This window comes from Apostichopus japonicus, chromosome 2, assembly GCF_037975245.1.
Source record: "Apostichopus japonicus isolate 1M-3 chromosome 2, ASM3797524v1, whole genome shotgun sequence".
Lineage (NCBI taxonomy): Eukaryota > Metazoa > Echinodermata > Holothuroidea > Aspidochirotida > Stichopodidae > Apostichopus > Apostichopus japonicus.
Window position 1 is genome coordinate 27,272,711 of NC_092562.1, and position 25,234 is coordinate 27,297,944.

At 33.8% G+C, this 25,234-nt stretch overlaps 1 protein-coding gene across 1 annotated transcript in view; it reads left to right on the forward strand.

The window, feature by feature from the left end:
* The window catches only part of LOC139984608 (receptor-type tyrosine-protein phosphatase F-like), a 100,431-nt gene extending 75,477 nt beyond the window's left edge, over positions 1-24,954 (forward strand). Inside the window, exons 14-32 of the mRNA XM_071998554.1 lie at positions 2,361-2,690; positions 3,533-3,614; positions 4,653-4,714; positions 5,275-5,453; positions 6,859-6,946; positions 9,401-9,477; positions 11,127-11,163; positions 11,631-11,728; positions 12,526-12,651; positions 13,183-13,331; positions 14,239-14,374; positions 14,799-14,927; positions 15,357-15,447; positions 15,824-15,900; positions 16,133-16,267; positions 21,219-21,347; positions 22,369-22,499; positions 24,162-24,297; positions 24,789-24,954. Coding sequence (XP_071854655.1) covers positions 2,361-2,690; positions 3,533-3,614; positions 4,653-4,714; positions 5,275-5,453; positions 6,859-6,946; positions 9,401-9,477; positions 11,127-11,163; positions 11,631-11,728; positions 12,526-12,651; positions 13,183-13,331; positions 14,239-14,374; positions 14,799-14,927; positions 15,357-15,447; positions 15,824-15,900; positions 16,133-16,267; positions 21,219-21,347; positions 22,369-22,499; positions 24,162-24,297; positions 24,789-24,860 — 2,264 coding nt within the window. The 3' untranslated portion in view covers positions 24,861-24,954. The remainder of the gene's footprint in view (positions 1-2,360; positions 2,691-3,532; positions 3,615-4,652; positions 4,715-5,274; positions 5,454-6,858; positions 6,947-9,400; positions 9,478-11,126; positions 11,164-11,630; positions 11,729-12,525; positions 12,652-13,182; positions 13,332-14,238; positions 14,375-14,798; positions 14,928-15,356; positions 15,448-15,823; positions 15,901-16,132; positions 16,268-21,218; positions 21,348-22,368; positions 22,500-24,161; positions 24,298-24,788) is intronic.
* The last annotated feature ends 280 nt before the right edge of the window (positions 24,955-25,234 follow it).

A 25,234-nucleotide genomic window follows, 5' to 3' on the forward strand; every position in this document is an offset into this window, starting at 1 on the left:
TGTTGCCCAAGTGTTGTGAAAAGAGCTAAATTCACATACGCCAACATGAATATGTGTTATTAATTAATTAATTAGTTAAACTACTTGGTTTATTGTCTTACAAAGGGATTTCTATGAATAGTACCCACACTGGAGTCCTATACAGTGGTCCAGTGTGACAAAATAGTATTGTATTACACTTGTATATGTGTAATTAATTACTTAGTTAATTAAATTATTTGCTATATTTATTTTACAAAAGGGTTACTATTAATAGTACCCATACTGAAGTCCTAACAATGGTCCAGTGTGATGGAATGACATTAATTTGCCAATGTCGCCCTAAGTGCTGTTTTTATTCTATGTCGCCCTAAGTGTTGTGAAAAGAGATAAATTCACATAGGACAACCTGTATATGTGTAATTAATTACTTAGTTTTCTATATTTATTTTACAAAGGGGTTACTATCAATAGTACCCATACTGGAGTCCTAACAGTGGTAACATTAAATTGCCAATGTTGCCCTAAGTGCTGTTTTTATTCTATGTCGCCCTAAGTGTTGTGAAAAGAGATAAATTCACATAGAACAACTTGTATTAGTGTAATTAATTACTTAGTTAATTAGATTATTTTCTATATTTATTTTACAAAGGGGTTACTATTAATAGTACCCATACTGGAGTCCTAACAATGGTCCAGTGTGATGGAATAACATTAAATTGCCAATGTCGCCCTAAGTGCTGTTTTTATTCTATGTCGCCCTAAGTGTTGTGAAAAGAGATAAATTCACATAGGACAACTTGTATTAGTGTAATTAATTACTTAGTTAATTAGATTATTTTCTCTATTTATTTTACAAAGGGGTTACTATTAATAGTACCCATACTGGAGTCCTAGCAATGGTCCAGTGTGATGGAATAACATTAAATTGCCAATGTCGCCCTAAGTGCTGTTTTTATTCTATGTCGCCCTAAGTGTTGTGAAAAGAGATAAATTCACATAGGACAACCTGTATATGTGTAATTAATTACTTAGTTAATTAGATTATTTTCTATATTTATTTTACAAAGGGGTTACTATCAATAGTACCCATACTGGAGTCCTAACAGTGGTCCAGTGTAATGGAATAACATTAAATTGCCAATGTTGCCCTAAGTGCTGTTTTTATTCTATGTCGCCCTTAGTGTTGTGAAAAGAGATAAATTCACATAGGACAACTTGTATTAGTGTAATTAATTACTTAATTAATTAGATTATTTTCTATATTAATTTTACAAAGGGGTTACTATCAATAGTACCCATACTGGAGTCCTAACAGTGGTCCAGTGTGATGGAATAACATTAAATTGCCAATGTCGCCCTTAGTGCTGTTTTTATTCTATGTCGCCCTAAGTGTTGTGAAAAGAGATAAATTTACATAGGACAACTTGTATATGTGCAATTAAATAATTAATTAGTTAAATTATTTGCTATATGTATTGTGCAAAGGGATACATATAAATCATACCCATACTGGAGTCCTAACAGTGGTCCAGTTTGATGAAATAAACATTAAATTGCCACTGTCGCCCTAAGTGCTGTTTTTATGATATGTTGCCCAAGTGTTGTGAAAAGAGCTAAATTCACATATGCCAACATGAATATGTGTTATTAATTAATTAATTAGTTAAACTACTTGGTTTATTGTCTTGCAAAGGGATTTCTATAAATAGTACCCACACTGGAGTCCTATACAGTGGTCCAGTGTGACAAAATAGTATTGTATTACATGTATATGTGTAATTATTTCATTAATTAATTTAATTCCTTGCTAAATATATATTTCAAAGGGATTACTATAAATAGTACCCATACTGGACTCCAATGTGATGAAATTACATTAAATTGCCAATGTCGCCCTAAGTGTTATTTGATGCGATGTCGCCCAAAGTGCTGTTTCACAGTTAAATTCACTGAGATGCACTTAGGGCGACATCTATATGTCGCCCTAAGTGTGTTTGTGTACAATTAATTGATTATTTAATTAAAATCCTTGGTATTTGTATTTTGCAAAAGGATTATTTTTAAAAGCACTCAAACTGGAGTCTTTACAATGGTCCAGTGTGAAACACTAACATTAAATTGCCAATGTTGCCCTAAGTGCTCTTTTTATCCTATGTCGCCCAACGGTCTAATTTAGAGTTATATATATATATATATATATATATATATATATATATATATATATATATATATATATATATATATATATATATATATTTATGTACATACATTCATATTTTGGTCAATTTATCATACAGGTAATATATTTGTGATACCTGAGATAATGAACAGGTAAATATTACCAGTGTTTTTCTGTACCTTGTTTTCTGCATCTTCAGTACTACCAGCTTTGTCCTCAGCACCTGAACTTGTGGCTAGCCGCTGTGATAGAGTAAATATAACATGGAGAAGGTGGCAAGAAGGAGTGGATGACGGAACTCCACCAATCTGTGGTTATATCCCTTACCATAAGTTAACTGCTAATTTATCATGGACTGCCAATGATATGGTACCTCACCAAGGTGAAAATTTGGAACTGTGGTTTGAATTTGTAAACTTGACTGAAGTTTCCAATTACACGTTTGCAATTGCTGTTGTTCGTGAGGGACTTGAAGGAAAAGGAGACATGGGTACCAACCTTTTTCATGAAACACCGCCATGCAAGACAGGTGAAGTGGATATGTTAATTGTAGTGATTGCAGTATGATAAGTCATCTGCCCCCCCCCCCAAAAAAAAAAGGTAAACTAGGTAGAATTTGTACATGTTATGGGATCAGGGTAGCAAAAAGTGGTCTCAAAGGATAAAGGGGACGACATGGGCACATACCCCACACATATGTTCATTTTACTTTACCTCACACTTCCATGGGTCTGGTGATGTCAGGATTAACAACATGCCCCCACCCTACCCCCCCCCCCCCCTCTTGTTCCTAACATCAACATTAATGATGTACTAAGATGACTAAGAGCCTCTGAAGGTGCGATTCATTTAATAGTTTCCAAGTTTAGCTCAGAGATGACATACCAATTAATCCCTAGCTTTTACCCACTTTAAAAAGAAGGGACATAATTGACAATCTAAAGAAAGTAAAATTAACCCCCTTCACAAACAGCAGCCAACCTAATTCATTTCTGTCCCAGATATATGTATACAGGTATCATACTACAATTACTTCCTCCATTTACTGACTGTTAAAATTTCAGGCAGATGTACACTTCTCTAATTGTGGTACTGTACCTACATAAGCTTGTGTTCAACACTTGAGCGTAATTGGGCATTGTAACTCACCATTCGCCGCATCCTTCCTTAATTCCTTTAGAAAGTCACAGTACAATGTCTTGTTGATATTGATGTGTAGCTAGTAGATTATTGGTGTAACATGCAATTGTACTAGCTTACTCTAATCATCTTCTACCTTGCCTTAAGTTTGAATTTTCTTAATCTTGTACATGTTATTCTTCTTCCTTTATTTCTTGCTCTAAATTGTCTTTCTTCTATTATGATATGCAGGTCCTTCTGCAGGTTTAATTGTTGGATCCACAATTGGAGCATTTCTTTTGATTGTGCTGCTGGTACTACTGGTTATATATCTGTAAGTTTTAACATAATATTTCATTGTATTGTTTATGTATAGTAGAAGGGTCATGTTATTTGGAAACTCTACAGACCAGCTATATGCTGCTTATTCACTTCTAACACATTCTGTGATATGGTTTCTTCAATGAAAAACAACATTTTAGTTACTGTTTTCTCATTGTAGTGATCCACCTAATTTGTTCATGATGTCACTAAGGACTCTCTAAGGATTAGGTTTGTTTGATAAGCATGATCATGATATAGACACACAATAGAACTGACATATGAGAATACATGACAACTGATATATAACATGAGAATGCATTACGTTTAGAATAGCTGCAATGTACCCTATTTGTATTTTACCTTTCTCCATTCAAATCATTCATTTTCCCATTTAGCTGCTAACTTACTGGTAACTTGTTACATCTAGGTGGTCTTTACTGTCCTACCTTAGAGTAAACGGCCATCCTCTCTTACCAACACGATCGCTCTTAAGTAACACACAAACATTCACAATGCATTATTTCATCATAAGTTTTTTAAAGAGAGAGAAGAAAAAATAGCAGCAATATACTTTTTGTTATCAACTTTAAGCAGTCTATGTAGGTGATAGTCTAAAAATGTACAATGTGGCCCTGGTAAGTTAAATGTCATTGGATATGGGTAGACCAACCATAATCAGGGACTACTTTAATTACTGATGATGTTACATATTTCCAAACTAAAGGTAAAAATAACTATGATCATACTTTGTAGTCGCTTAATTGTCCCATGACAGAATCTCTACTGTGCTAAATCAAATGAGCCACTGAATGGGCTTATCTATTTCCCTTCTATGTTACACAATCAAAAACTTTCCAAATGGTTTCTTTTTCTTTTCTTTTCTCTTTATCATGTATTTTGTTTGCATTTCTAGAATGGCTATACCTACATTGCAAACAGTCACATATCTAATATATCAATAGAATTTTGTATATGTGCAATAACTTGAGAATTGTATGTTAAGGCTAAATCATGCACTCACAAAGAGTTGTTGTTTGGATTATTTTAGGTGGAGGAAGAGCAAGAGTGACAAAGGTATGAATGACTCACAGGCTGCACGGACAAAGTTTGGTATGTTCATTTATACATGAGATCACATTTCTCTCTCTAATTATCTCTTGGAAAAATTTTCCGACATTTGTTTACTCTGATAGACTCTGCTACTCTGTTACACGAATTATGTGTCAACATTACTTGTTGGGTTTTCTCGATAAACCAATAACCTAATTTCCAGATGGTTTTTGCGGAGACTTAATACAACCTGTGTTTAGGAGAATGATCAACAATTGAGTTTTAATTAGAATACTTTATTGATTTCGATGCTGTAACGGTAATCATATAAAGCTCACTCTTTCTTAATTCCCTTCACCGCATGCCTTCTTTCATAAGACGGCATGTTCTCAGTTAGGCCTTTCTTAAATTTCTACATTTGTAAATGTAAATTGCCTTTTAAAGCAATTTATATATTTAATTACAGTCAAATCTACTTCCATGCATTCACCATTCTCCATATGGCCCCATCGACATTAATATGATTGTATTTTATGACTTATTAGCAATTTTAAAGATTTCAGCTTTTTGAATGAAGACACATGATTACTTGTTGAAATGTATTTTCCAACATTTGACAGGAACTTCATCTTCAGCATTTAAACCAGATGTAGAACCTGTTACAGTCATAACTGAAGCGGATGGAGACGATCTTTACATCAACATTGTAAAACCTGTCCCGATCCTTGTCACCAATCTTGAAACTTACATGAAAAACTGTGAAGAAAGCAAGTCCAACACCTTAGAGCAACAATTTCAGGTTGGTCGCATTTTAAAGTATTATTTTGAGTGGAAAGATAAGCTAGATCTTGGTTTAAAAAGGTTACAACATTTACAAAATATCTGGTATGCTGATAATGTCGAAGAAGTAATGAAATTGATTTACATAAATAAGAGATCCCTTGAAATCATGGGAAAATCCTGTTCATCTGCTGTCCTATATATTTCCAGATACATCAATTTTTATACAATCTCAAATACAATCTAAAAGATCATCAGAATGAAGATCAAATTTAGCAAGCCTAAAATATCATCTGCTGAATAGTACTAAATTTTCAAAAGCTCACAAGCTTTCAAAAGTACATTCCCTGAGGCATTGATACTACAAATGAGTCCCAGTCATTGATGAGTGCATTAGATAGTTCAATATGGCGGTGTGGATAAATACTTTTAGAGTGGCAGTAAACTATTTGTTGAAATTTGTGCACGGTTGACCATTACCTGACTACTTGGGAGTTAACACCAATGACTTTAAAGAGCTATTCTGAGCATATTTTCCAGCAATCTCATGAAATTTTCTTGATGGTGAGGAGGGACAGTGTTTAAATTGACATAGCTGTGACATACAGCCCATCTGATGCACAATTCAACTTATCTTGTTTAAATTACTAATGACTATTTCATTCAGCTTTCAAAAAAGATATAAGTAGCTTGATCAGATCATGTAGATGGCAATGTCACTAAGAATCTACCAAAGTAAACAGAGAGCAAAAACACAAAAGAAGTAATTATAAGTTTATTATACTAGTATGTAGTGACACAATATTTATCAGATATGCTAAGTGGCCTCAAGTTCTAAAAACTTACTGCAAAATGTTTAGCATTGCTGAGCAGCTTTAAATATTTATTTGCATGGCATTTATGATTGTTTGGTCTAAATCTTTGTTATCTCAAGTGATCGCTAGTGATTTTAGCGTTGGTGCCAATAAATATCATGTTTCTATTTGCTTCACTCGAACAGGATCAAGATATGAAATCTGAGTATTTTTCTTCAATAAACATATGTGGTAAAATTAATAGATCATTAGGACAACTAGGAATCGAAAGTTTGGAAGTGCTTTGAGTAAAAATTGTTTTTACAATATGATATTACTTTATCTGGCCTTTGTTTCTTTGTTGTAACTTATAAGGCTTACTAATGTCGTGGTTAATTTTTCGCACATTAATTACAAATCTTGACACAAATAATGCAAATGATGTTCTGTTTTGAAATAGAATTGCATCAGTTATATTTTTTTTTCAATTATCAATAAATTAGTTTCTCAGTTTTTTGAGCTAAACCTAGCATCCTTCTGAACACTTAGTCAAGGTTTGTATTTTGAAAATAATGTTATATGATTGATGGCTATGTCTTGTAATCTGTCAAACTGCCAACTCCTTTACAGGGCTTTAACAAAGGTAAGCAGTTTGCCAGTGAAGTTGGAGAGGAAGACGACAACAGGCAAAAGAACAGATTCAAGAACATGATTGCTTGTAAGTTTAAACTCTTATAGTTGATAGAATGTCTATGGAATTTAATCTATAGGCAAGAGTGGCAATATCTCTTCCACATTGCTTGTGTCATGTAGCAGTAATGTAGTAGTAATGTAGTAGTTATAAAGTAGTAGTGTGGTAGTAATGTGGTAGTAATGTGGTAGTAATGTAGTAGTATTGTAGAAGTAATGTAGTAGTAATGCAGTAGTAATGTAGAAGTAATGTAGAAGTATGTAGGAGTGATGTGGTAGTAGTGTGGTAGTAATGTAGAAGTAATGTAGAAGTAATGTAGAAGTAATGTAGTAGTAATGTAGTAGTAATGTAGTAGTAATGTAGAAGTAATGTAGAAGTATATAGTAGTGATGAAGTAGTAGTGTGGTAGTAATGTAGAAGTAATGTAGAAGTAATGTAGAAGTAATGTAGTAGTAATGTAGTAGTAATGCAGTAGTAATGTAGAAGAAATGTAGAAGTATGTAGGAGTGATGTGGTAGTAGTGTGGTAGTAATGTGGTAGTAATGTAGTAGTAATGTAGAAGTAATGACTAGAAGTAATTTAGTAGTAATGTAGTAGTAATGTAGTAGTAATGCAGTAGTAATGTAGAAGTAATGTAGAAGTATATAGTAGTGATGCGGTAGTAGTGTGGTAGTAATGTAGTAGTAATGTAGAAGTAATGTAAAAGTAATGTAGAAGTAATGTAGTAGTAATGTAGAAGTAATGTAAGAGTAATGTGGTAGTAGTGTGTTAGTAATGTAGAAGTATATAGTAGTGATGTGGTAGTAGTGTGTTAGTAATGTAGAAGTAATGCAGTAGTAATGTAGAAGTAATGTAGTAGTAATCTATTAGTAATGTAGTAGTAATGTAGAAGTAATGTAAGAGTAATGTGGTAGTAGTGTGTTAGTAATGTAGAAGTAATGTAGTAGTGATGTAGGAGTAATGCAGTAGTAATGTAGTAGTAATCTATTAGTAATGTGGTAGTAATGTAGAAGTAATGTAAGAGTAATGTGGTAGTAGTGTGTTAGTAATGTAGAAGTAATGCAGTAGTAATGTAGAAGTAATGTAGTAGTAATCTATTAGTAATGTAGTAGTAATGTAGAAGTAATGTAAGAGTAATGTGGTAGTAGTGTGTTAGTAATGTAGAAGTAATGTAGAAGTATATAGTAGTGATGTGGTAGTAGTGTGTTAGTAATTGGAAGTAATGCAGAAGTAATGTAGAAGTAATGTAGTAGTGATGTAGGAGTAATGCAGTAGTAATGTAGTAGTAATGTAGTAGTAATCTATTAGTAATGTAATAGTAATGTAGAAATAATGTAAGAGTAATGTGGTAGTAGTGTGTTAGTAATGTAGAAGTAATGCAGTAGTAATGTAGAAGTAATGTAGTAGTAATCTATTAGTAATGTAGTAGTAATGTAGAAGTAATGTAAGAGTAATGTGGTAGTAGTGTGTTAGTAATGTAGAAGTATATAGTACTGATGTGGTAGTAGTGTGTTAGTAATGTAGAAGTATATAGTAGTGATGTGGTAGTAGTGTGTTAGTAATGTAGAAGTAATGCTGTAGTAATGTAGAAGTAATGTAGAAGTAATGTAGTAGTGATGTAGGAGTAATGCAGTAGTAATGTAGTAGTAATGTAGAAGTAATGTGGTAGTAGTAATGTAGAAGTAATGTAGTAGTAATATATTAGTAATGTAGTAGTAATGTAGAAGTAATGTAGAAGTAATGTAGTAGTAAATTAGTTGTAATGTAGAAGTAATGTAGCTATATCCTAAACATATCACTTAAAGCATGTGCTTCCATGCCTCTTTTTTGTCTTACGAGTAACTACTTATTTCCTGTTCCCAAGTTTATTCACCCCTCAATATTCATGCTTAACCACAGATGACAACCTATTGCATCTCATGTGTATATACGAAAGTGGTTAGTCATAGCCCTCTGCTACTGTAGTGTATGTGCCTTAGTAATTATCAGTAAAAAAGTAAGTGACAACGAGTTTATGTCATAGAGAGGGTTCCCCCCCCCCTTCCCTCTTCTCAGGAAAATGTAATGACCTAAATAATGTAGTTTTTTGTATGAAGAAGACCTACGATTCCAGACTTCAGAGAGTCAGCCCTTCAGAGAAAACCCACAACCAAAACCTTATATACTTCTGATGTTGTAGAAATTTAGTAGTAGACCTATTTTGATGATACTAATGTAACATGAGATATTTTTTACTATTGGTAGTACTTGTGGAGTTTGATCATTCTTCCCGACTTCCTGACTTCCCGACATGGACGTTAAGTGGATGTGTGCCGAGAGATTGGCTTCGGTCAGCTTGCGAGTCTATAAGCCTCCATGGCTTCTTTCGCGAGTTCCTGCTTGCGGGAAGATCACATATACATACATACATACATACACACACGCGTACACACATACATACATACATACATCATAATTTATTGTTTTTCTTCAATAAATCAGATGACCACTCGAGAGTAATTTTGGAGAAGCTGGAAGGAGACCCTCATTCAGACTATTACAATGCAAACTATATTAAGGTAGGTAGATTTTAAGAAATATTCATGAAAGCCTGGCATGTATACTACAAAGAGAACCTCATTCAGAGTATTACAATGCAAAATACATTGAAGTAAGTAGATTTTAAGAAATATCCATTAAAGCCTGGCACGTAGGCTACAAGGAGAACCTCATTTAGACTTTTACAATGCAAACTACATTACGGTAGGTAGATTTTAAGAAATATTCATGAAAGCCTGGCACATAGGCTACAAGGAGAACCTCATTCAGACTATTGCAATGCAAAATTCATTGAGGTAAGTAGATTTTAAGAAATATTCATTAAAGCCTGGCATGTAGGCTAAAGGAGAACCTCATTCAGATTAAAATGCAAACTACATTGAGGTTAGTAGATTTTAAGAAATATTCATGAAATACTGGCAGGTAGGCTACAAGGAGAACCTCATTCAGACTATTACAATGCAAACTACATTGAGGTAAGTATATTTTAAGATATTATTCATGAAAGCCTGGCATGTAGACTACAAGGAGAACCGCATTCAGAGTATTACAATGCAAACTACATTAAGGTAGGTAGATTTTAAGAAATATTCATTAAAGCCTGACATGTAGGCTACAAGGAGAACCTCATTCAGAGTCTTGCAATACAAAATACATTGAGGTAAGTAGATTTTAAGAAATATTCATTAAAGCCTGGCATGAAGGCTACAAGGAGAACCTCATTCAGACTATTGCAATGCAAAATTCATTGAGGTAAGTAGATTTTAAGAAATATTCATTAAAGCCTGGCATGTAGGCTAAAGGAGAACCTCATTCAGATTAAAATGCAAACTACATTGAGGTTAGTAGATTTTAAGAAAATATTCATGAAATACTGGCAGGTCGGCTACAAGGAGAACCTCATCAGACTAATACAATGCAAACTACATTGAGGTAAGTAGGTTTTAAGAAATATTCATTAAAGCCTGGCATGTAGACTACTAGGAGAACCGCATTCAGAGTATTACAATGCAAACTACATTAAGGTAGGTAGATTTTAAGAAATATTCATTAAAGCCTGACCCGTAGGCTACAAGGATGTGGTGAGATGAAAGTTTGCTGTATCTTTACATAAATTTAAATCATATTACCCTAAGATATGTTGCTTTAACCCTATCATTCTCTGTTGATGTTTATTATATTTTCTCCGTTGTGAACTTTGCAGGGACAGTGTGGTTTGAGACAGTGTGACAATTGTTTTTGCGAATTGTCCTTGACAGGGACACTAGTATCAGACATAGTGGACACTAATGTCAGACATAGTGTCCCTTTCAGCATTAGTGTCCATTCCACTGTAGACCTCTCTCCACTGATCTTAATTCTTACACACAGTAATTATGTAGACTGGAGCAGAGTCCAATAGGTCCAACAGAGCAGAGTAATCATTTGGAGAATGATAATTTAGTTATAATATATGGTGGTATTTATTCTCTTCTTATTGTAAACGCTTAATTGACTTAGTGTTTCTTGAAGCCAACAAAAAATCTGCTTTGGTGAACTGTTAAAACTGTTTCTTTTAATGAGTTTATATCACTTCTATTAGCAATCAACTCACAAGGCTTAATTCCAAGGCTAACAGTAAATGAAAAGATACATTTCTACTTTTCTTTACATTATTTATTTTTCATAGAATGCTGAAGAGTTTAACGCATTCATAGCTTGCCAAGGTAATATTCTTTATTTTTATTATTTTCATGTGTATATAAATCCTAGTTACATGTTTGTCCATAGGACTGTTCCAGTGCTGTATTACCTGAAATGATTAACATGCAAGCTTGCAATCTACAAACATGACACTAGAATTAGTGTGAGTTTAAGGTTTTGTAGACTACCACTTACAACATCTACACTAACAATAGCAAATGCTAATCTGTTTTAATAGCATCAAATGTTTAGATGATAAGGTTCTGTCATAACATTCAATGCCAAATTTTATGTGTCACACTTATCCCCAGCAACATTATGAATTACATGCATGTTGAATTTTAAACAATGCAAAGCATTCAATTGGGGATCATTAGTCATCAAGCATATAATTGTAGGCTATTGAAAATATTATTTATTATTTAAAAACAATCTCTTGTATCCAAATGTATCGATTGGGATAGTGAATATCTTGATTCTGTTTTGACAGGACCAAATACTGCATCCATTGACGACTTCTGGAGAATGGTGATACAGGAGAAAGTGTTAAATATAGTCATGCTGACAAACCTGATTGAGAAAGGAAAGGTAATAAATGGGTCTAATATATTTCACTTGTTCGATCCTTAAAACAAAGCAAGAACATCATGAGTTGTTAACAGTATTAGGCTGACCAAACACTGTTTTTCTGAAGGTGCAAACTACCACCTTCCATAAAAGCAAAGATGACAGTGATGTTTTCATTAGCTATTTGTCTGCAACTCTCTGAAAATGTTCCCTTATCCTCCAAATTTGCACCAATCTCTTTGAATGTGCCCACTAATGTATGGATTCTTTTTCTTTTCTGTTTACCATATGAAAATTTGGGTGTTTTCTCTAAAAAGATTGATGTTCAAAAGATCTTTAAGTTTTAATGACATTTAGATTCCAAGGACAATATGGACTTTGAAAATTATTTTCAACAGTTAAATAACAGGTCTGACTGGAAGTACTTGAAATGATTATGTATAGGACTCTCAAACAACCCTTACACAGCAGCTCCGAGGCAACTACAATCACCTTCTTTGGTTCACTACTTTAGTGCTTAAAAGTTGGGGTCATTTACGGTAGCTTAAGATTCAAGTTTTTTTCTGCTACTTCAAGCATTGCCAATATTTGCATTAAAAAAGTCCATGGTTTGAATTACAAGATAGTCCGGGTTGAAGACTCAATGACTGCTTGCATCACTGAATGGGAATATCTTTTATGACCCAGGTGTTCCTAACTTTAGAGCATCATTAATTCATCCGGTTCCTCTGCCAATCACAACCCCCCTCCCCCTCCTTTCATTTTGTTCTAATATTTCAAGAAATTCTACAAATAGGACATCATGAATTCTCTTCCAGGAACGTTGCAAGCAGTATTGGCCAAAAGCTGTAGGTGACACAAAGAAGTTTGCCACTTGTGAAGTGAAATGGGAGTCGACAGAAAATTTTGCAGATTATGAAATTAGATCATTGACTGTCACATTTGTAAGTGAATTGAGTGATACCAAATTTATATTAAACTACGTGTTAAACGTAATGTTTACAGTGTCCATATGTATCTTTTTAGCAACATCAATGTTGTGAAGGTAATTTATTTTGGAAGTAATCTGCAATACATTTGTTAAGACCAAATGAACATGTTGTTTATAATGTGATATTCTTGCGTATAGATTCTTTCTCGTGAACACAAGTCTTTTTTTTTCCATCCTTTCAGTTTCAGTTTAATTTCTATTTCACTTCAAAAGTAATTGTACAATTTGAAAATTCCTGTAATATATATCACAGATGATTGCAATTGCTAGGATCTTCTGTCCGAGGTGGGACTGTTTAATTTGTTAATATTTACTTTTAATCAGAGCATATAGTAATATCAGATAAAACAACGCTTGAAAAGTTATAAAGAGATATCACTAAGTGAACTCTTTGCTTGCAAAGGTGTATTTCACATGTCTTAATAATGTCTGCAGTGTTTATCTTTCCATCATAATATTCAAATGGAATGTTTTATATTCATAGGGTAATGAACAACGGAAAGTCAGAAACTGGCACTACCGAACCTGGCCAGACATGGATGTACCACAGCAGGCCACTCCATTGATTGGATTTGCTAAGAAAGTGAAACTACAACAGTCTGCTTCAACTGGTCCCCTAGTTGTTCACTGCAGGTGATTATTTCTTGCTGGAATCATCCGCATTCAACTCCAATTCACTGCTTATATATAAATCACAGATCAAATACAACAGTGAATAACTTTCTCTGGGTACCAATTCCAACTTCAGAAATAGAGCATCAAAATTGATTTCCAGTATCCAATCGTTTAACTATATCCAAATATTTCAAACTCATGCAAGAGTTTTTGAGCTCAAATTCATTCACAAGGTTGGTTTTAGAGCAAACTTTTACTTAGGGAAGCATATTCAGCGGTGACACAAAGAAGAGATCCGGTATTATCAGTGTTAGTGTGAGAGAATAGTAGTTAGTTGAATTATTTGCTCAATATAACCAAAATGTCTTTGTTGCGAAGCATTCTGCTTGAATACTAAAGCATTCTGATTGAATATGAACATTTAACATTCTCAGTAAAGAATGAACAATTATGCAGCTTACATGATCTATAAAAATACAGACAAAAAGCTGTGGAATAGGTTCCCCTCCCCATCCACACCCTTCAGTGACAGAAAAGACAAAATCTTTTGTCATATGTATAGTTTTTCACATGTGAGTGCTACTTTGTTACGAGTGGAGGGAAACTTATCAATTTATGATATCGTCTTCATCATATAACTGCTACCACTGAATTTTCTCCTTCCTTTATAAGCTCCTTTTCCTATTTTACTATTTGTGGGAGAGACCATGAGATAAAACTTATAATCATGATCTGGACCCACTGTACTTGTGGAGTTTGATCATAAATATTTAGAAGATGTATACCATTTTAGTAATTTGGGAGATAGGGGGATTCTATTCTATGTGAAAAAATTGATGCTGTTACTTTCGTATCTGTGCATCAGCATTGCGGTTTTTGGCAGGGTAGGTGATATCCAAATTCATTTTTTATATTATTATTTTAGTGCTGGTGTGGGGAGGACAGGTACATTTATTGCTCTGAGTACTCTGATGGACACCATCCACAACAAGGACAGAATTGATATCTACGGATTTGTGGAGAAAATGAGAGAAAACAGAATTATGATGGTGCAAACTGCTGTGAGTTCTATATTCATTTCAATTCAGTCTTGTGGTTAAGTTGACATTCTGTGTTGTTGCGTTGAATAGTCACTGGTTCTGATTATGCCGATAAACTCTGATAATGATTGGTTCAATTTATACTGAGGACATATTTCTAACTCAGCATTCCTTGTTTTGATTGGATGAGTCTTCTGCGTTTGTATCTCACAAGCTTATTGATTTATGAAAAAGGTTATGTATCGAGAAAAACACACATGTAAATTTCTGATGCTTTGTTAATTGAAATTTTTGTTATCAAATAAATAATTTCCAGTATTTGTGACAATAATAGCCTTATATTTCTTAACAAACTGCTATAAATCAGTAAACTGTAATCTCATAAATACTACTAGTTAAATGTGTATCTAAACATATACTCCTTTCATTATTATTTTGCAAACAGTTGCAGTTTAAGTTTTTGCACACCTGTCTGCTGGAAGTTTACTTGACCGGTGAGACAGAGATAACACTAGGGAACATATCTTCCTTTGATGCGGATGAAAAATCACAACAGCTGGACAAGGAATTCAAGGTTAGTTAAAAAAGTACAGATATAAGAAAATCAGTTATAAAAATTAGAAAAAAATGTTCTGAAGCAAAACATCAGTCAACATGACTAAAAACTCACAGAATTTACTCGAACTGAGAAAGTGTGAGCATTTCTTTCAAAAGTGTTATCAGCATAGTTCAGAAAGGAAGTCTAACGTTATATTTCTTACAGAGAAAAATGGTCAATCTAAAAACTAAAAGGATGATAAAATAAACTAGTAAAAAGAAATTGTCATAATTTACCTGCACTAAACTATTTACACAAGTTCCTATGTTTGTGAGCAAATTATAAGGTGTGTGCTAAAAGATGTTATGCCAATTTGCTACACTTCTGAAAATCTATGCATGGACTTCATTTGAAGGTAAATATGACACATGATAAAACTAAAAAATAGTTTCTTTATTTCTACAGCTTTTGTCTAAGTTGGATAAAATGTCAAAGACAGCTCACAAAGCCACAAAGGAACAGGCACAGAAATGCCGATTCCCGACAATGATTCCAGGTAAGAAACCAATTTAAATATTTGAACTGTAGAATTAAATATGCTGATTGTGATTTCTCTTCTTTTATATTTCTTTCATTCTTGTGCGGTAGTGAGGGTATATATATATATATATATATATATATATATATATATATATATATGTAATTGTATAATATATATATATAATATAATATATAATATAATATAATATATAATATAATATAATATATAATATAATATATATAATATAATATATAATATATATATATAATATAATATATATATATATAAATATATATACAATCGTTATGAGTTGGAAAATGACAGTTTTATGTTGCTCAGTTGTACTCACTTACCTCAAATGTCTTTCCTTAATGTTTTATTTGCTTTATAGTGGAAAAAAGATCGCCATTCCTTCAATGCATGAGCAAGTTTGGTTCCAACAATTTCATCAATGCATGTTTTGCATCAGTAAGTTTGAACATATCTACTTGTTGATTATGTTACAATCATCTTCTACTCAGCATTTACTAAGACTTGAGTCCATTAGACAGTATTTCTAGTATCTTATTTATACATTTCTAACAATATTGACTTCTTTTTCCTAGAGGCACATGCTAATTTTTCTTACGCAGAAGAAATGTTTATCTTACATCTTTATTTCTTGTTACCCTCCCCTCATTTTTTATTTTATTTCTTGCAGTCGTTTGTCATGAAAGATGCCTTCATTGCCACTCAGTCACCATTGCCAAACACAACTGAAGATTTCTGGAGACTAGTCTATGACTGGAAATGTCCTTTGATTGCAATGCTCAACCAACTTGATCCAAAAGATGAGGTAAGAACAACTCTTGTACACCAAAATCAGTAGTGTGTACACCAAATCAGTTATGTGTTGCATTTTTGTGTGCGGTTATCAATCCCGCAGAAAATGTAAGTATGGAATAAGAAGGGTAAAGGCTATAGAGTGTGACAGCTTTAGCTGATGATATTAACAATGTGGTTTAGCATGGCTAATCTTGATGTCTTTCATATTAATATCAGGCAAAACATCATCATAATTTTGTGAATTAAAGAATCTTTTGGAAACTCATTTTGGGGGTTTTCACAGCTGTCAGTTTTGTTCTACAAAACTGGTCATTTTAACAGGAGGCCCTCAACAGAATTGGTGTGATTTAAGAAAATTTACTAGACCAACAGTGAACTCAATAACTTTCTAGCACACCTCACCAGACATTTCCTCTTTCTCAGATTAAGGCCAGTTAGTGTAAGATAATATTGATGATGAGGAAGTACCTAGGCTTACTACAATTTATGGTTATTCATACAGTAGTGAAAAAGTTTACCTACAAATCTTTAGATGGCTTAAACATCCAATGTCTACACATGGTAAGAGTCTGTTCTTCATTGAGAGATGCCAGATAAATTATTGGTCTGACCAGGGAGCAAATATATAAACATTGGAGTCGATCATGTTACTGATTCCTTCATTCTCACTTTGTTTCAAGTTAGAGAGCTAAGTACTCCTATCCTGTGAGATATTGACAACCAAGGTTTGGTACATCATTAATTGATTGATGACTTCTGAAATTCTTGTAGATTTGTACTAATTGTAGTATTTTCTCTTCGTTAGCACGGACAGACTAATATTTGAGAGCCACATGGTACTGTGTATCCACTCAATGTCTTATTTGTTTCTGATGCCTTTAGTTATTTGTTTAAGACAGATATACTGTTGCAGTCATGGGCAACTACTGTTTTTATTCTTAAACATAAACATTACTTTGCTTTCATAATTGCTAGACATTGGAACTGTTTTTAAGGTGAGTGATTTTATACAATCTGCAACCCTCCTTGCAAATTTGCACATTAAATTCAAATATTTTATCAGTCTTTATCTCTAACGTAGTTTCTTTTGTTGGTGTTAAGCATCTGCTGTACTAGTTATGGTGGTGCTATATTCTGTTGTGTTATTTCTATATGGTTTGGTCCAAGATTTTGACTAATCGTGACCCATCTTACATCCTTTTAACGAACGGAAATAGTCAGTAAAGAAGATATATAAAAAAGATGGTACAAAAAAGTGACAGCAAAAGTACACTAAAAGAAAATGCATGAACCCACTGTGCAATTTAACAATAGAAACAGTCATCCCCCAACCCCCTCTCCCACAAATGCACACTCTGCAAGAAGCACAGCAAAATGTCAAGCATGTGACGTTCCCTCACATAAAATTGTTAGCCCATGAAAAGGGTAAAAAAAATCTACTTTGTTTTGGGGAGGAAATTGAAATAAAAAACTATATGTGCAACAAACATTTAAATATCAATGTCAAAGGAGGTTGATTACTCCACTTGCTTTAAAGATGCTACCACTTGGCACACAATCCCTCACAATCTTAATTGTTTTGATACATAAAACCTAGGCTGTAACACATCCTGTGCATGGAATTGGACTCCTTACTTTCTCTTTCTAGCTAAAGCTAAAGCCCCGGTGCTACCATATGCATTGATTGCTATGTTAATGGTTGGTATTTCTAATTCATTAAAATGAAATAAAAAATGCATTTTCCTGCTATATTTTTAACTGGGTCAAAACAATGTTTGTGGCAAGGAAGTCAAGGAAACACTATCAATGGTGAGATGGGCTGTGAAAATATGCCATAAATGCAAGTTATTTCAACCTTTCCAGGCATTTTTATAATTCTTTAATTTTTCCCATACACTTTATACCATCATTCACATTTTACACTCGTCTTCTCTCCTCATTCACATTGATGCACTGTCTGATGTGTGTGAAGTACAATATAGACTATCTGTGGATCAATAATTTTGTTAATGTTATCCAGGTCAGCCCAGTTCCTTTCAAACCTTTGTTCATTGCCTGCATGCATGCATCCTAAGTAGGCTGGATGTGTCCAGACCAAATAAGTGATTTTTCTAACTATGCATGAAACTGGAAATAATGTGATAAGTAGCAAGGTCATCTTTGTTGTAATTAATTTCTGGAACTGATTGAAAACCATGCTTAAAAGCACTCCTTTAGGACAGGTAGCCTTAAAGAATCCATTTTAAGTTGGAGAGATACCATATCAACTCCTTTCGCCCATTCCTGTGCAGCAATGATCGAGCTGAAGCGAGAGAAACAGCTTCTGATGGGTTCATCATAGAGAACCAACGTTAACTAACATCTTGAGTTTCCTATGGCTTCATCATAGAGGCCCAACTTCAACTTGCTGTTTCAACACTCATGATTTCTTTGTTCTTGTAGCTTGAAACCAAAAAAATGTATGAAATAGAATTTTGTTTCTAATGATCTAACTTTTCTCGCATTCAAAGACTGATTACGACTGCCACAGGACTTTGGAGTTAAAAGAGAAAGACTCGTCTTATCCATTTAAATAGACTTCCCTATGCAATTTGCACAATGCAATGTGAGCTGGTTTCATCAAAAATAAACACAGAGATCAAGATCAGAAGGGCAGTAGGCAATGAATAGTCACTGGAATTGATGTCAGACTCATATGCTCTACACCAAGACTTTTGCAGCATTTGATCTTCAGATATGCGAAGTTCAAAAAGTAGTCGAACGTTTTGAGTGTGATTGCGATTACGCTTAGAAATACAGAGTCGTGCACTAAGACTTCTTTATATCAATCTGTAATTTCCCTAAACAAATGGACCGATTGTTATATGTGGAAATGAGTAATTGGCTTACTGCGAGTGGGAGGTCTTGGCTCCTTTACAGTAGGATCAGCATACATTTGTATGAGATCAGTTTACTATTTGCCTCAGATCAGTTACCATTTTTATATCTTTATCAGCACGTAAGATCAGCCAGCACTTGTAAAGGATCAGTTTTACCATTTGCATGAGACCAGTAACATTACCATTGTATATCTTTATCAACTTGTAAGATCAGCAAGCACTTGTATAAGATCAGTTTTACCATTTGCATAAGATCAGTTACCACGTGTTAATCTTTACCAGTTTATAACATTAGCCAGAACTTGTATAAGATCAGTTTTACCATTTGCATAAGATCAGTTACAGTACCATTTGTATAGCTTAGTCAGCTTGTAAGATCAGCAAGCACTTGTATAAGATCAGGTTTATTTTATTTGCATCATATCAGTTTATCATCTGTTCATCTTTATCAGTTTATAAGATCAGCTAACACTTGTTTATGATCAGATTAATTTTATAGCATCTGATCAGTTACCATTTGTATATCTTTATCAGTTTGTTAGATCAGCTAGCACCTGTATAGGATCAGGTTTATTTTATTGCATCATATCAGTTTATCATCTGTTCATCTTTATCAGTTAATAAGATCAGCTAACACTTGTATAAGATCAGGTAAATTCTATAGCATCTGATCAGTTACCATTTGTATATCTTTATCAGTTTGTAAGATCAGCTAGCACCTGTATAAGATCAGGTTTATCCATTTGCATCATATCAGTTTATCATCTGTTCATCTTTATCAGTTTATAAGATCAGCTAACACTTGTATAAGATCAAGTTAATTTTATATCATCTGATCAGTTACCATGTATATCTTTATCAGTTTGTAAGATCAGCTAGCACCTGTATAAGAGCATAAAATCCCACTTAATGACAAAAGCTTTTATATGATCTTATACCATTAAGTTTTTCTTCTGTCATTGTTTGGTATTATTCTGTATTATTTGTATCATTTCTCATTGTTATTTGCGCCATGAACATTCTTTGAGTGGTGTGTGCGTATTATAAGTCGTCTTATTATTATTATTATAAGATCAGGTTTATTTTATTTGCATCATATCAGTTTCTCATCTGTTCATCTTTATCAATTTATAAGATCAGCTAACACTTGTATAAGATCAAGTTAATTTTATAGCATCTGATCAGTTACCATGTATATCTTTATCAGTTTGTAATATCAGCCAGCACTTGTATATGATCAGGTTTGTTTTATTTGAATCATATCAGTGTTCATCTTTATCAGTTTATAAGATCAGCTAACACTTGTATAAGATCAGGTTAATTTAAATGCATCTGAACAGTTACCATATGTATATCTTAATCAGTTCGTAAGATCAGCTAGCACTTGTAAAGATCAGTTTCATTTATATGCATCTGATTAGTTTCACCATTTGCATAAGATCAGTTACAGTACCATTTCTATAGCTTTATCAGCCAGCACTTGTATAGAAAATCGGGTTTACTTTTTGCATGAGATCAGTTACCATATGTATATCTTTATCAGTTTGTAAGATCAGCCAGCACTTATATAAGATCTGGTTTATTTTATTTGCACAAAATCAGTTTATCTTCATCAGTTTATAAGATCAGCTAGCACTTGTGTAAGAACAGGTTTATTTTATTTGCATCTGATCAGTTACCATTTATTTATCTTATCAGTTTATAAGATAGGCAAGCACTTCTTTAATATCAGGTTTCTTTTACATCTGGTCAGCTACCATTTTTAATTGCATCTGGAAGTTACCATTTGTATAATTTTATCAGTTTGTAAGAAAAGCCAGCAATTGTATAAGATGAAGTTTATTTTATTTGCGTCCGATCAGTTACAGTACCATTTGTATATCTTTAGCAGCTTGTAAGATTAGCCAGCACTTGCGAAGGACCAGCTTTACTATTTGTATCTGATCAGTTTCCATTTCTTTATCTAATTGAAACTATTAGAGATATTGTAGTAACAAGAGTGAATTGCATCAAAACTTTGTAAAAGTTTCCGCCTCCATATTTCATTAAAATACTTTTGGTGCTTTTCTATGTCCTGCTTAGTCCTGCTGCCAGTATTGGCCAGACAGTGGATCAGCCGAGTATGGTTACCTGATGGTAGAGCTAAAAGATGAGCAAGATATGGGATTCTATGAGTACCGTGTGTTTGAGTTGACACACTCATATGACAAGGTAAGCACATTCATAGAAGGCCAGTGCAGATGTATAATAAAATAACCAACAGTGTATACTTTATTCCTGGTTGTAGATGCATGTAGGGTATGGGATATCACCATTTGATATGCAAATGATAGTAGCTGGCTAGAGCGCTGAAATATGAGGGTGAGCTCCACTTCAGTATATAAAGTATACGCCGGTTCCCAGATACATTAAGAGCATCGATTCCTCAATTAGTCGCTTTTAGGCAAATATCGAACGTCAAATATTTCAATCCAGCCTATGATAAAGAACCAGGCAATAGTATTCCACTAACTGGCATTTGTGCACCGTTATTAAAGGCGTTATATACTTCAGCACCACATTTGCATCATCCTGTTGTATAGCTCTCTGTTCGTGGTAACAAGCTGTTTCTGTCTAGCACTTTGAGCCAACCAATGTTGTTATTCTCTGACCCTAATTGTAGAAAATTGAGAGCTCAATTAAAAGGACAGAAGTTTCCAATATTACTATAGATACCAGTCAGACGATAAGTTCATGTTGCTTCATGTATCACCAAAGCAATTTACAGGATACTGTCTGACAAAATGAGTGTGTGTGTGTATGTATGTATGTATTTTAGATCCTTGTGCAAGCAGGAACTCGCGAAGAAGCCTCTTTGGCTTATCAAAGCCGCAAGTTGACCCAAGTCAGTCTCTTACATTCATATTTAATGTCCATGATTGTGAATTGTCAATTGTAAACAACTCTGTAACTGGTCGACATACATTAATCTTGAAGTGACTAGAGCTCGGACTCAAACTCAGACTCGACAGTGATTTCACTGTTCGTCATGTCTTCCATATTTGCAGTGTGACAGGCCTAAACTGAAAAAAGTCAATACTACAAGCTGTGTGTTTGAGATGAATCCCTCATCATTTCTACCCCAAAGTAGTGAAGGTGCTAACTTAATGCTAATTATTATGTATTTGTCAACCTGTTCACAACTTATTGTATCATAATCTCATTACTCCTATTACGATGTATCTTTGTGCAGAAAAACTTCACAATTCACCACCTGATGCTGAAGGCCTGGAATGAAGGTAGTGATATTTTACAGCTAATGAAACAGATTGAAATACTTGAAGAAAAGTACAACTTGGAAGGACCAAAGGTGGTCCATTGCAGGTACGTAGAACCATGGCTGGTGGCTGGTTTTTCATCAGTATTGGCTCTATGGTCGTATAACGAGCTGGCTTAATGACTGTAACAACTCCCTAAGAAATAACCTTGTTTCACTTACAAAATTTTAGATGTCCCTGCCATCAAAGTTGTTTTGGGGAGCTTGTCATGACCTTGGAAAGGCCATAGTGCCATTCATATTTGATGATGTGTGTTCATAGTTACGTTGAATGTTAACCTTGAGGTTACAGTTTACTAAGTTGTATTTGTAACTGCATAGTGGCTCATCAGTGTCAAGAACATGTTAGTAAGGTGGCAAGCAGCACTAATATCAAAGAAAAAAGGAATTTTAGCAACAGCTGCTTCAAAATTTCAAATGATAATGGTTTAGTGAGAACTTCTAAGAGAGCAGAAAAATTCTCTTACATCTCTCAAGGATCAGTCAGTTTTTTACTAGATAGATCGAGAGGGACAATCTCTTCATACGTCTTCCATAACTGGCGGATGTGAAAACTTGTAATTTAGTCTCTTGTAGTTAAATGCCAGCAAATGTTGGTGGCTGGGTAGAATTATAGTAGGCACCCAATGACCTGTTTGAATGCCAGTTGAGCAAAGGATAACAGTTTAATACATTAGAAACAGGTCCTCATCCATATGTGTATGTCAGTCTGTCCTTCAATAGAAGCAGGTATCTGCCAAATTACATCTTGTAAATGACCTATTATACCAATACACAACCGGAATGAATTCAAAAGCAACAGAATTGCAGATACTTGATATGAAATGTGAAAATGCTATATGCTATATATATTTATGTATATATATATTTATATATAAACATATCTATATAAAGCCATATCAAACAAGATGTCATATGAAGTTCTATATAGGAAAATAGTTCCCCCGTAGCACTGAAAGTCATTTCTAATAAAGACAGTTGAGATAAAATCAGCTGAATGAGAAGTTTTCTCTGGTGAAGCTTGATAAATTGATCCAAGTTAGCCCTGTCAAATATATTTCAGTCTTCCAGATAGTACACTTGAGCCTCTAGAACAACTCCAATGCCTATCCCTACTTCACTTGCATTTAAAATACATCATCGACATTGTAAGTGTTGAATTGTAGAGGTAGTGACAGATCCCTTCTGTGTTTGTGGTGAAAACTCTTTACTTTCTTTGTTTATGGTGAGGTGGGGGTGGGGGGATTGAGCTCATGGTTGGCAACTTGAAGGTGTGTGGAAAGAACCATTAAATTATTAGTTTTCAATCAAGATCAATCCCGCCATGAGGTTACCAGTTATGGAGGAATGAAGATGTTTCTTTAGAGGACTGAACATATTTCATGAGCACCTCCCATTACTCTCAAAGTGATGAGAGACTGCAATGGAGTTTGTGTATCTTTACCATACATTATGCTTGTATAGCAAGATGAAACGACAGAAAAATATGGTTTATTTCAGACCATAAGATTTACGTAAATAAAACACATTTATAGCAACATATTTCATCACTACAGAATTATGTATACATATTACTGAGCTTTATTCAAAACATTCCTAAGCTGCATCACCACTTTCAAGACAGTTTTCAGCATGGTAGGTGAACTCATTAAATATTATATAAATTCAGTTAACTTGTGATTGAGTTGTTTTATTTGACACTTCTGCAGAAATGGTGTCGGTCGTACTGGAGTCCTTCTTGCAGTCAAGTCTGAAATGGAGCGAATCACGGTTGAAAACAAGCTAAATGTTTTCAACAGTGTCAGAATGCTGAGAAGCAGTAACCACAGTCTCGTTCTTACAAAGGTAACCCAGCTCATACAAGTTAATTTTATGTCAATTTCTTAACCATGTTCTTTTTGCTGATTAAATTGTGACCCCACTGTTCATCTGACTAAATATATATATAGATATCTATATATATATATATATATATACCAGCATTTTTTGGAATATTTAATATTGTATAGGTGTTGATATTTCTAGCTTTTGCAAGTATAATGCTAGTATACGATTTGAAAAAAATACAATCAAATCTTTTCTATGACAAGAGTTGCATTCAAGCCCCCTCCACAAAGTACAGGCAGAAACACTTTCTAATCTAATGAGAAATCATAGTCTATAGAAAGATTAATTTTAGTTAAATGAGCTGTTTTGTTTTGAGGCCCAATAAAACAAAATCATCACGACTCCTTCAGTTTAAAAGCAATTTTTGCCTCCACCCTGCTCCTCCACTCTATATATCAGTCAGCCATGTTTCTCCATGAGTTTCCTACATTGTTTCTTTCGTTCATCAGGAGGACTATATCTTGTGTCATCAGTTGCTAAAAATGGCTAATCCAGCAGAACCTGAATATGCCAATATCTAAAGAAAGATGCAGAAAGTACAACTCTTGGATTTACTTCTTTTTTTACCCAGAATATAATGGAGGCATAGTAATAAAGGATTTTCGTTTTTCATGATTCGGGACTTCTTGATAGCTATGTTTCTCAGAATTTGTTTCTACTTCAGCTTACAGATTATATAGCAGGTTACTTGAAATTAAAAGAAGTAATAATAATTAAGAAAGAAACTGTTTTTTTAATCAAAATTCTATTTTTAATTTGTTTCTACATTACAATGTGTTCTTGTGCATTATTTTATACCAAAAATAATTTTGAAGCAGTTGCAAGTCATGTCCAGAAAGAAGAAATACTTTTTTTTACATATCAATCACATCATAATACTAAAGGTATTCCAGGC